General features: G+C 34.3%; 1 protein-coding gene across 1 annotated transcript in view; it reads right to left on the bottom strand.

Moving 5' to 3' along the window:
- Positions 1–389: 389 nt before the first annotated feature.
- Positions 390–14,053, bottom strand: part of LOC110026767 (BRCA1-associated protein) — a 41,099-nt gene continuing 27,435 nt past the window's right edge. Inside the window, exons 6-12 of the mRNA XM_020727877.1 lie at positions 9,271–9,377; positions 8,622–8,868; positions 8,469–8,522; positions 8,131–8,274; positions 5,877–5,941; positions 2,806–2,860; positions 390–823 (exon numbers count right to left, since the gene is read on the bottom strand). Coding sequence (XP_020583536.1) covers positions 668–823; positions 2,806–2,860; positions 5,877–5,941; positions 8,131–8,274; positions 8,469–8,522; positions 8,622–8,868; positions 9,271–9,377 — 828 coding nt within the window. The 3' untranslated portion in view covers positions 390–667. The remainder of the gene's footprint in view (positions 824–2,805; positions 2,861–5,876; positions 5,942–8,130; positions 8,275–8,468; positions 8,523–8,621; positions 8,869–9,270; positions 9,378–14,053) is intronic.

Genomic DNA, 14,053 nt, shown 5'->3' with positions numbered 1-14,053 from the left:
TAAAAAACGGACCCAGCGAGGAGGCTACTCGGTCCATTACTGCCACCATGTATTAAAATAATAACAACCCTCGTGAGCTCACAATAAAAAATCCAAGCAAATTAATAACTGCGGTTGTACGGTTACATGTACTATATTTAAAAAAAAAAAAATACAAACCCTTCTTCAGAAATCCTTTTTTTCAGTTTTGTCCTTCCAACACTGCCTCATACAAACCTTTTATTTCACTTTATTTGGTATCCAATCAACAAGATAAAAAACTACAATATTATAATTTAGTTCAAGTTGTTAGCCACATAATAGTGTGTTGTTACATGGATGACAAAAAGCTAGGAGGTCAGGAAAACCTTACATACACATCAAAATAATAAACTATGGATGGCAAAAAGCTAGGAGGACAGGAAAACCTTACATACACATCAAAATAATAAACTTAATTTCCATCCTTGTGTCACAACATTGATTTCAGCTTCCAACCCCTATTAATATATTGGCAACAAATGAAACATGCGTATCGTCAACTAAGAAACTGGCTTCCATAAACCAAGTCCTGTTGCTGGAGCATTGAAATCTGGATTGGAGTCGACTGTTAAGGAGATTTCCAAGTTCATCAGCTAACAGAGCACCGAAAGTGGCAGGATGCTGGTTTGTGACAAAGCATTATGGCTTAGTTTCTCCTACGGCGACCATTCGCAGAACAGGTACTCATTTCTTTTGAAGAGGGTAGAGTTAGTTTTGCATCTGTGACATCATTTGAGGCAGAGGGAGGGAGATGATCATCCGCTGCATTTTGAGCTTCAATGGAACTTATTAAATGTTGAAGCTGCCAAAGAAATGAGAAGCTATTGAATCAGGCAACAAAGAGTCCTACAGAGATATTGCGTGAAATTGTGATGATGTTAAAGTGAATGACTTGAATAATTGTTTATATTTTTAAAATTAAAGCATATTATATATGAATGTTATTCTCCCGCAAAAACTAATGAATCTCATGTGATCATTTATGCTGCATATGAAGATATTTGATGAAGAAAAAGTGAGTACTTCAAAGGCAATTTTATTGGTTGATCATCATCATTATACTTATCATTAAGTTAACCAATGATTTACTCCACAAACTCCATTCATTCATGCTTTCTGCTGCACTTCGTATAGTTTGGTACTGAATTGATTCAAACTAAATTTGATAACATCCAAAAACTTTTGGCATCCGAAGGGAGGTGAAACTCATCAAAATCTTTTAAGCACTATCCATAAGCAGATTTTGGCGGGAGAACAATCAAATATATTGTGGCACTCCATGTTCTAACAGAATATACTTGTTAACTTCAATTTTTTATTCCATCACCAAACAAACTTGGATGTCTTTTTCTCACAATTTTCTATACTTTTCAACTTTTTTTCTCAGAAATATTTCTAGGAATGGAGAGAGAAAGGAATGGGTATCAAGAGTGGGGAATTCATTTGAAGGACATCAATTTCATCAGTGAGCGCACAACAAGTAGATATTTATGTGTATCTAGGCATAAAAAAAGAAGGGATAATTACATTAAGACCACCTGAAACATTGATATTTACAAATCAACCACTTTGATGATTTTTTTGAACTACTGAACCGATGTATTTACAAGTGTCACGATCAAAATATCGAAAATTTAATAAAAATGAAAATTTGGGTTGGAGTTTTACCGTGAATTTTGATACTTAAGTGAGAATTTCAAAAATGGATGAAAAAGGATGGTTGATTTGCAAACAACAAGTTTCAAGTGGCCTGTATGCAATTGCCCCATAAAAGGAACAAGTTTCTCTCTTCATTCATCAAAAAATTAGAAGACTAACATCCAATGCCATTCAGAAACAATACAGATTCCACTGATTTTCCTAATTGAGAGTAAAAAGGAACGGTTGGGTTAGAGAGACGGAGGAAGATGCATATTTATATGTCCACATTTTCCTTAAATATCTCCAGATGAGGAGAAAATAAGAAATCTAACAAATTGCGCCTTCTGTTGTTTTGCAACATCAACGGGTTTTAAACACTGCCAAAGAGACTAATACATCCAACAAAATCTTATATCATAAAAATGTCTCTATGTTGCATTGCCATACAGTGTTAGACTGTTAGTCTCCAATTCGAACATATATTTGCAACTATTAACTATATTTTATCAACCAACCTAAGGATCAAATAATATAGGTAGTAAAGACAGATATAGAAGGATTTCTATGCTCACATAATTCATGAATATCTCCAGATGAGGAGAAAATAAGACATCTAAAAATTTGCATCCTCTGTTATTTTGCAACATCTACAGGTTCTAAACCAGTCTTATATCATATAAACATAGCCATACAGTGCGACTGTTAGTCTCCAATTCCATAATATATTTGCAACTATTAACTTTATTTAATCAACCAACATGAGGATAAAAAAATACAGGTAGCAAGGAGAGATATAGAAGGATCCATGTGCAGAGTGGTGAGCTTGAATTTTTATGTGAAATATAACCGAAATCTCTCTAAAATTTAGTAGAATATACGGCATCTTAAGTTGTATCCCATGTTTTATTATTTTACTTCCAAACTAGCATTTTTTTCAATGCCATGAAGCTAGATACCGCTATGTTTTTTTTTCTGAAAGAAAAGTTGGCAATAAAAGAGATAAAGCTACAAATGAAAATAAATAATATTACATGCATTTTGTTCGATTTACATTAGCTTTAATTTAGTCACGGAGCAAAGAAATTCGGTTAAGAGAATGCATATAAGTTTGGTTTTAGGATGGGAAGATTTAGGCCGGATTACCTGTTCCTCCAAATTTCGTATCTTCTCGTCCTTCAGTCTAACACCTGCTTTCTCCCTGAAAGTCAATTTATTGGTAAGTTATGAAAAATAAAAGAAATAATAGCACATGGCGCCGAAACTGCATGCTTCTATGAATATCTTTCTAATTCCAGCATTGTATACTTTTACTTCACTAATCAAGATATCCATGTATGATTATATATATATATATATATACACACACACACACACACACACACACACACACACACCCACAAGAGCATTTTTTTCACCGCTAGATTAAATAGCAGAAAATAAATATCTTGCTAGGGAAGTCTTTCACTAGCAAATGAGAAAAAAAAAAACAGTGCGTGTTCCACTACAGTTCCCCACATCTACAGCAGCTATGCAACACTATTTCTTTGTGAAGCATTAAAATGCAATCAATTTGTGGATGTGTCTGCTATTGATACCGTGCCATGCCTGTAATAACCCATTTTGAGAAATCAGATAGAAATTTTTTGCAACCTAAATGTACCTCAATTTTAGCACACCTCAAACTTCAACAAAGTTAATTTTATAAAATTTTATGCATCAAATCGATCAATTCAATATAAAACACTATATATAAATTATAAATAGATTGAAAGATATAAAAATCACAAGTTATAAATTTAATTAAATTAATTGAATCTTAATTAACCCTTCCCTAGTTTCGGTTACTGTACCCAACCAACTTATCATTTGATTAATGCGTCGAGGGGTCCATCCAGAGACTTCAAAATTTCTTCCCTCCCGATTTCCCTCTTCCCGCATCTGGTTCCGTCGAATGTCCCTCCCTCCCTTTCTCATTTTCACTTGGTAGGCAGGATCCTGCGAGTTCCCGCAAGGCTTATGCTCGGGCCACCGTAGCAGCAACGAATAGAAAGAGGCGAGCGGCAAGCTGGAGAGTCACAACTCGCGATTTTGACTCCGGGGGTGAAATCTTAAGGTATGAAACTGATTTTAACAATATTTGAGAAGTTCATTTCCTTTCTCTTGCCCTGCCTTGTTTTTCTTGTATTGTTCGTTTTCGATAGTCGTCAAAGGCGTCGAAGTGTTGTAAGCAGTTTACAAGCTTTCGCCAGGATTTGACGATATCAGCGAAGGGAAGAGAAGATTGAGAAAATAGGAAAAAGAGGGAAGAATATTTGGCAGCCTCAAAAAGGCAGACTTGAGCCGAGAAGCCTATTTGAGGTAAGAAAATTACTTTTTGGGTTAAATCACTTTATGAACCGAAAAGTTATAAATTCTAAGATATTTATAGATTCCAAGTTTACCTGAGACGACAAATTCGAGACGAGTATAAAAGATTGTCGTAGAATAGCTCTATAAATTTCAGGTAACATAATCATATGTTAATTTAAGAAGAATAGGTCAATTTACGGAAATCACTTAAATCTTAAAGTTTAATATTATGTTTTATAATTTATTAAGCTTAACGTAAAATTCACCGCAACCTCTAGCTAGCTATCGAAGATTAAAATTTTTGCGTAACAACCGAGGTGAGTATTTACATTTTTTAAATTTCAATAATCTTCTTTTATTTCAAAATATATGTTTGACTATATATATGCTATAGTTTAGTTAGATTGTTCATATTTCTTTAGAAATGCTAAATATGCATGAAAGATAAGTATGAGATGAATGATATGTATGATATACATGATGTGCAAGATAGACATGATAAAAAAGATATGCATGATACAACAACAAACAACAACAATGACAAAACCTTTATCCCACTACATGGGGTCGACTACATGAATCCTATTTCTTCATTGCATTCTATTTAGTGTTATATTTTCATTTAATTCTATTAAGTTAATATCATTTTTTTATACAATATGCCCAAGTCTTCCTAGGACTACCTCTGCCTCTCTTAACATAAGTCGAATCTAAAACATCTACTTTGCTGATCGCATCATCAGATGGTCGACATTTAAAAAATGCACATGATAAACACAATAAAAACGATATGCATGATATAAGTAAGAGATATACATAAGATTGAGATATGAATGATATAAGAGATGCAGAATGATAAGTGCGCAGCAGAGTAAGAGCAAGTATGCATGTCAGTAGATTCATAATTATGTCTCAATATAATGTATACTATGAATAATAAAATAACTTATAGATGAATGCTTATATGTGCATGTTCAGAGGAGTTCACCCTCTAATGGTACAGTAAAGAGACGCTAGTGTACCCGCACACGTAGAGTTTTCTACCACCCCATATAATTTTGATGGTTACGTCACATATCTACTGTGCCGACAAGATAATATCGATCAGGGCCGAGTAGACCAGAGCTTATCTCTCCGTCCAACTATCCATTCCTGTCTTGGTTAACTCCAAGTCTCGGGCTGAGTCGTGACAATGCCAGTGGGGATGGAAGTTAATGCCTTAGAAATTTCCGATCAATACGCTAGTCTGTGTAAAATCTACCTACATGTTTAATCATTCAAGCTGTTATGCTAATTCCTAAATTTTACGGGTGCCGATATTAGTTGATGAATAAAATTTGTCCAAGTTTGAATTGATTTCTATTGACAAAGGCCATTTTAAACCGTCTCAAAGTCTGACTCTTAGCTCATAAAAATTTTCAAAATAATTTCAAACAAGATGTAGTCCTCAAAGTTTGATTGTAGACAATTCAAATTATCAGGTGTACGAGTGCTCCGACATGTATGTATCTATATAGGTAGAGAGATTGGGAATCCCCATAGTTGGGAACTTGGAATATGGCTAAAAGGTGTATATATATAGATAGATATATAATGAGAAGAATATGTTCAACATGGTCAGCCGTTTAACAAACACCACACAAAAAAAATATCTATGGAAATTAAAAGATGAGAGCAAGGAAAATAAAAAATTTAATTTAGCAAGCAAAACAAAAACCGCATTAAAGTGACACATGCATTATAAGGAACATAACACTATAATCATCATGTTTTACAAGAGAGTTCAAGAATATCCTATATTAATCGCACTTTCTGGTGTTCTAAACTGATTTGGCTTTACATGGAGATTGAAGTGATTTAAGTACCTTTCCTCAATATGCTGAATTTTTGCCTTCCATGTTTCTTGATTTTTCAAAAGATTCTCATTAATCTGCAAAAAAGACATTACATCCAAGTCATTCAACGCCATGTCACATCCAAAGTAAAGCAATTAAATAACCAAGCACTATATCTCACATCGTCTTATCCAACTGTTTATTGTTGGCTTTGGGAATCCTCTTAAAGTCACTTATATTAGTTATTGTGTGTGGTGCTTATTTTAGCTTGCACAAGTTATTATTGGTCCATCCAACATTATTAGTACATCATATGCTCTTTTTGCACATATTCAAAACACCTAAGTATATTTCTAAAAATTCAAACTTCCTTGATTCTAATTCGTACCATATTAGATAGTCACTCTTGTATTCCCTAGTTTTAGAATAGGGAAACTTAAATATTATGGGTTTTGTATAAATTAGTTATGATTCTATTTCCAACACCGTGATTGGCCTTAGTGATATTCTATTAAATTTATCTTTAGGACTTCCTAATTTTTTAAATCACATAATTCTCAACTTAAAACAAACCTTTATATTCTTAATATTGTTTTAAAAAAATATGTACCCTGCTTTATATTCCTAATATTTTGTAATAAAATATTTGCATCTATCGTACCAAGCTATTAAATGATCATCCACATCATTGATTGAACAATATCAACCCACAAGCAAAAAAATACTAGACAATGTACGTAATTTTTATTCTAGGCACCCTAAGCTCATTATCTCAAAGGTTTTTTTCACTTTGAAGAAAACCTCATCTATCAATATAATGTCGTGTATAATATCATACACAAAAGTTGACTACGAATACCAAATATACGCACTAGCATAACTATAAACCTAAAAAGGTGGACCTAGAAGAAATCATAGAATGATTAGAAAGTTTTTAGTCACTATGCAACTACAACAACTCTAGACATTACTCCATACATATTTTAACAGAATTCATCTCATAAAAGTATTTTCTTACCATACTGATCGGAATCAAATTTCACTTGATAGAAAATTCAATAATTTAGTAAAAAATTTCATCAATTTTAAAATTAATCTCTAAAAAAATCCTATTATCTTTTACTCTTAATACACCAAATTTAATGAAAACCTCTAAAACCCATTTCTTTCGAATTAGCACCTATATAAATCTCATTTCTCTGTTCACACTGCCCAACCTAGCATATAATTCATCACAGATTATTGCACTAAATTTACTAATCATCACCTCTTTTAAAGTCTTCCAGCATCTTTACATCTAAATGCTTCAAAAACACTTCTCACATTGCATAAAATTACATTTATTACCTTCAATAATTTCTTATACCTTACTCCACCTATTGTCCCTACTGGCAAAAGATCTCTTGCTAAGAAATAAATCTTCTCATCAGACGTAGCCATTTTGTCCCATATTAGGTTTGATCAAACTTCTCATTTCTAATTCGTGTCATTTAACAAAAAATCCTTTGATGTTCACCTCTCATTTCAACCAGCCACAAATGAAAGTCCTTTACTCGGAATACATAATAGCCCAATAATCATTTAGAAAAATAGATACTTCAAACATCCACTAATACACTTTAAGAGCATAAGTATTACCTATATTTATAATCTCTCCAATATTAATTAACTTGTTAACAACCATATTATCACTTTCAATTTAACATTTCAAACTTCAGTTCTTTATACATAACTATAATTCCACCATCGCTAACAGAGAATAGTTTATAACATTCCTCATTATCACTAACATGTTCTCTTTCCACTTTCGCTTTTTTTCTTTTTGTTTCTTTCTTTTCAAAAGCTTGATTAGATTTGCATAGAAGACGCTCCATAGAATGTTTTAGGTTGCACATGTACCTTACAGATACATTTATAAGTGATAGTAATGATAGCTTTTATTTTGCTAAACACAAAACAGCAACAGCACAACATTACCAAATAAAGTCAAAGTTCACTGTAAACATGTATATTAATTCTACCATTCATTGAGTTCAATTTTCTATCCATCCCATTTAAAATCCATATTCAAAATATTAAACCTAAATTAAGTTTAAATTTAGTTAACAATTATCTAAATTTTACTAAAAAAATATTGAAATGCTGTGTGCCACCTCTATCCGTCCAAATTTAGACTAATTTTCACCACCAACTTGTGGCTGACTATCCCTTAAAGTCATATATTCTATTGAAGCATAATTACATAATAATAAGAGATTTTTGACAGGTTGATTCTGAAGCTTACATCCTCGAGAAATTTTTTTCCTTCGATGGCCTTATTTAACTTGGTGTAAAGCTTTTGCAGCCTAAAATTTACTGCCTTCTGAATTGCTTTAGAAATTTCTCTCTCATTTTCTTCCTTTGCTTCTTGAAGCAGTGATTCAAAATACTGCAATAGAAATTAAAGGGTAAATTTCAAAGTTGAGAACATTAATAACCCATGAATAGTGGATATCTCCGTGCTGGTTACTAAGCTACTAGCACAAGGAAAAAAAAATAAGTTGATATTAGAAGTAAAATAAAATAGTAAATCAATGATGTTCAGCACATCACTTCACATCTTTTTGAAAGAAAAGTACATACTTTCCTTTGATTTTCAAGCTGTGATGCCAGAAGATCATTGTATTCCATCACAATCTGTAAGAGAGAGCAGGATTTTACATATCACTATAGTCTAAAGCAGCCCAGGAAAATGTAAAATCAAATAAATAAAGAAATTGAACTAATCAAATTTACAGTTTCAAATTTACTGTTGAAAAGGGCCTCATCAATTCCTGAATCCCCACAATTACAACTTCCACAGTTGTCATCAGCATGTGCACCATGAAGGTTCAGCTCAACCAGCTTTCCATCAGTTTTTGACTGAATTAGGCGGTGGACATAATTGTCCCCAACATAATCCCATACTCTTTGAGTTTCCAGTTCAAGCGAGAAGCAATGTTGTGTCTCTTTCCAATGTCGGATTGCATGTCCATCCTCGTATCTATACAAAAAACAAAAGATAATAGACACATTTTTGATAGGCTGCATTTAAGCCATAAAAGCATTTTTTGACTCGAAGGCTATGTTTTAAGCAATACAAGCTTTTCTTCAACTCATTTTTTAAGCTTTGTCTAGAGGGAAAAGACAATATGTTTACAGACAGGAGTGTGAACTTGGAAATATGCCACCTATGTTCCCTAGATGCGCTTTCAATTCTCTCATTGTACATTCTATGGTTATAGAGAGATGAAGACAGTTTAATCAACCTTGGAGTTTACTATTCTAGAGGGAAAGGATGGCGAAGTTATTGTATAACTAGTTCAATCAATGACAGCCTTTGGGCTCAAGCAAATAGTTTATAATCCATCCACAAGATTTTTATATTCCATCCACAATATTTTACCTTCCACAGCCAACAGAACCACAGATGACACATATCCACAGGTTTTCAGAAGTTCCACAAACAGAACATGTTGATTTTTCTGGTTGTTGTTGACAATACCTACAAACCTGAAGATCAAATAGAGTACTAATTAGTGAAGCAAACAGACTTTTACCTGGCACAACAGAATCCGCCATGCAGTGCTTCTCAGAATATCCGTAAGTACTAAGAGAATCATCTAGAGCAAAACTCTAAAGAAACGGCTTAAGAAATTAGATTCCAAAACATTTCATAAAAATGCACACAATATTATTGATGGCCGTAGGGGGAACGAGTGCTGCTCAAAATCATTAATTCAGTCAAAATAATGCCTCTGGATGTAATATAGCCAATATCTGATCAGATCTTTTTCCGGGTACTGTTTTGTCAAACTTTTATAGCCTAACACCTATTTCATTTGGGCGGAAACTAGTTTTCTTTGGATTTTTTTTTTTAAATTTGTATTAAGCAACTTATTGGGGTTGTTATTCATGAGTTTTTTATTTTGAGCCACTGAATAACTTAAACTTCGATCCCAATTGCAGGAATTTTGGTCAATTCTTGATTCCCATATTAACCCCTTGTTCCTGATAATCATAGTGAAACAAACTCAAAACAAGTAAAAATGAATAGCTAACCAATTACCAATGCTAATGCAAAAAGGGAAAAAAGAGGTGATCTTCTATGCAGTGACCACAGGATGTTCTAAATACAAAATATATAGGAAAATTCACCAAATAAAATCATACATTTACACTACATAAAAATAGGTGCTTAAATCATTTTTGTTCATGATGCTTTCTACTACAGATCTCGGTCATCCGAGTATGCAGAACCTACTACATCTAAAAATGCCAAGTCTCTTCTGAAATATACTAATAAACATGTCAGTGTTGAAACTTCTTTGCAAACTTTTACATATTAGGCAGCGTAAGATGCTGACTGCACTTAAGAACGTTGAGTTCGTTTAGCTTCTATTTGTAGAGATAAGTAGAAGTATATGCCTCAAAAAAATAATACTCATCAATATTCTGAACTGTTGAAAAAAATTAAGAAGGATTTCCTCTGACATTCAAATTAAGAAATCATACTTTCTTAACTAAAAACATGTAAAGAAATGCAATTACATTGTGCAATTAGGTGGCACCACTTTCCTAGAAATGTATGCAGAGTTTAACTGCAAAAGAAACAAAGCAATAAATTCAAATGTAAGACTTGTCCTTGCAATTCGTTACAAGAAAAATCCTACAAATTGATGCAGAAATAAGAAGAAATATTTTACGCATAGCTTCACAGACATTCCAGTACATAGTAACTGCCTCATGTTACATGTCACCATCAGGAATAGAAAGCACTTTTGATTAAGTTTAATTTTGGAACTTTCGGTTAAGTTTATTTTTGAATTACAGAAATTAAATGTGATTTCGAAACAATGACTCGAACTCAATTTCAGTTCAAAATCATGCAGATTGAGTATTAATAACGAAAAGTCCCGAGAAATAAAGCCCTTTCCTTCTTGGAAAGAAAGAGTTGGTCCATGAAAATTTCTTAGCCGACATATCTCCTGTTTCTTAAACAGCTTTAAGACTAATTCAATTACTTTTTGCTCCCCGCAACTACAATACACATCAATCAATCTTACCAGCTCCTTTTACTAGGCTTAAGGTGGACCTAATACATATAACATAATGCTCAACTAAAAACAGCCAATCCCTGCCAAAAATGGTTTCGTAGGTTTTCAAAAACAGTAACTAAAAAAAGAAGCAGAATTAGTGATCAAACTCAAATCTGGTTCACATTAGACTGCCTCATAGTAGAAGGCAGCTTAAAGCAGTGGTTAGAGTATTGTGGAAAGGGACAGCACCTCATGGGACAAGAGAGAGATGTTGGATCTTAGTAACCCAGAAGTTAAAAGTGGTTGTAGGCCTTTTATGAGAATCAATAAAAGATGATTGGTAAATAAATATGGTTTTGGAGTACTTCTTAAGGAGAGGACTGTACTACTTTGAAAAATAAGAAATTTTCCAATCTATGTACTTGAAAGAAAAAAATAGTTATAATGAACATGTACCAAGGATATCCCTTACAGAAGAAATGATGTATAATAAGATTTATTTTGATTATGAGGAATCCACATTTTCATAGGTGGAAACCCATATGATTAATTATATTTTGAATACAATACTTAAGCAATACTTTTGATTAAAAATGTTCGTTCATGTTCATGTACATAGTATAAAGGGTCCTAATATTTACCAATCACAAGAGAGAGATCAACTCAAGTGGTAGCCAACATGCAAGGCCCCACTGCAGGGTATAATAGTGAGGCAACTATCTTATAAAATGATGTCTAACCAACAAGAAGGCAAGACTACTTGACATCCATCATGTAAGGGGGCTATAGTAATCTACCAAAAGAAAAGATATTAGAGTAGGAGATCGGGCATGTGTTTTCCTAAAAAACCAAAGGAAATTTACCTACACTGAGAGAAGAGATCTAATGCTAAGTGCAATCCTCCAAAATTCCTAAGTGCATGGGCGAGATTGTCAAGCTTCATTGATAATAAAAATTGTAACCTCTAGACAGAAGGCAATTTTTAAACCAGCTAGACATTAAAAAAAAATAGTGTTGAGTCTTTATTAGAGCTGTCAAAACGGCTTCTTGTTTGCGAACAGCTCATGTTTGGCTCGTTAAGCAGCTCGTGTTCGATTCATCCACTAAGAAGATGAACCGAACACAAACAAAGATTTATTCGTTCGTGTTCGGCTCGTTTTGACTCAAAATAATTAAATTATATATATACATATTTAAAAAAAAAAGATTGGCTAGAGCCTATTATACAAGTCTCCCAACAAAACTCATGAACCTAAGAATTTCATCCCGCACATAAACGAGATCGAACTCGTGACCCCATAGGCCTTACAAACTCTTCCAACCAAAGAGTCACGATAGGCGACACAAATTATATATATATAGGTTGTATGGGTGGGCCTAAAAATAGGCACCCAAACCACACGGTACAACACAAAAAAGTTATAAAGGGGTACATATAAAAATAAAAAAAAACTCAAAACCACCAGGGAGCTGAAAAAGTGAGGGTCATCCCAATCTAGTCCTGCCTCTGGCTCTAGTTCTCGGAAGGGATTCAGCTAACAGATTGGTAAGGTGCGTTTTCGGAAGGGATCCAGCTAACAGATTGGTAAAGTGTGTACCATTACCTGAAGTAACAGAAGTATCATCCATAAGACTCCTGAGCTCAAGTAGATTTTCATTTTTCTTCTTCCTCTTGGACGTGTAAACCTGTCATTCCTCATCCGAAAAATCAGTCTGATGAGGTGGTAGAGCTAAAGCAGAAGGATTACCAAGCGTAGTAACCACAATAGGTTCTAGTATTTGTGAAGTATGAGTTGTCTCTACACCGGATACTTTCTGAAAAAAGAGAGCTGCGAGGTTCTCCTGGTTATCAATCTGGACACTATCCTTTGTAGGTAATATTCCATCAGTATTGGTTTTAATGGGGTTTGAAGGTGTCAACATCACATCACTCGCAGTAACAGTAACAGTAGTGTCATTGGGGGGTCCACAGGGGCAACAGACACCCATTGTTTGTGGTAGTATCCTCCCCAGGTGGAACTAAAATGTCCAGAGGAGTGGGGTCAGACCCATTTTTATTCACTTGAACCTTAGATTTCAAATTAGGATGGAGCTTGTAGCATTTATCAAGGATATGCCCAAACATCTTACCCCAAACATCTTACAGTCAAACATCTTACAGTGGGTACAATATAAGGGCATGTGTTCCATGACAATTTGTTGTAATATCCATTATGGGTTGTGCCCAGCCAAACTTCAGTAACATCAAATAAAGTAATATCTCTTTCCACAAATATTTGTTGACCTCATTTTTGTGAGGTCTTCTCTTCTCCTCCTTAGAGCCTAGGATCTAGTTCTAGGAGTTCTTATTGACCGTCTTAGAAAACTAGAATTGAGACTCACCTTTTTAGAAAATTCTAGTCAATTCCTATTTTCCTTTGATGTCTGGCATCTTTGGCACAAGACCATCGTCTTATGAACGAGCGGTTTTGGGCTATTTTGCGAAGATTCAAGGGAAATGTTCCAAATAGGACTTCAAGCCTTAGGAAGACATCGTCACGACTCTTTTTCGTCACATACACACATCAAAAGCACAAAGTTCACAGAATTGCACGAAATCGGACTTCAATTAAGCCCAAGGGACGGGTGAAAATGTGAACATCTCCGGATGACCTCCGACGACAAAATGGACTGCGCCAACGCGTCCGGGATACCAATTTTGGTAGGAAAGGACACCCATATTGCCATACTTTCGACACAAGAAAATTAGCACGCAAATCGATGAATTCGTCAGAACGACTTCCGGCGGCAAAATGGATCGCGTCAATGCGTCCGGAACATCAAAATTACCTAAAAGGAACATCCAATTTGCAATGATTTCACACGAATTAAAATGTGCAAATCAAATTTTTACTTGAACATCGAATTTGCAATGATTTCACACGAATTAAAATGTGCAAATCAAATTTTTACTTTAAAAATTAAATATTTTCATACTTATATAATATGTATATAACCTAATCTCTATTCACCTAACCCATGCGCGACTTTCCTCTGCTTCGACCGAGAGCCGCTCGGGCGGAGCCCTAATTTCCGCACGTTTCTCCTCTCCCGCGATCAGCGGCACCCGAGACCGAGGCAATGGTCGCCACGTCCGCCTCCTCTCCCGCA

The sequence above is a fragment of the Phalaenopsis equestris genome, unplaced genomic scaffold (assembly GCF_001263595.1).
Source record: "Phalaenopsis equestris unplaced genomic scaffold, ASM126359v1 Scaffold000400, whole genome shotgun sequence".
NCBI lineage: Eukaryota > Viridiplantae > Streptophyta > Magnoliopsida > Asparagales > Orchidaceae > Phalaenopsis > Phalaenopsis equestris.
Note: the sequence above shows the minus strand (reverse complement) of the source record. Positions and strands in the feature narration are given on the sequence as shown.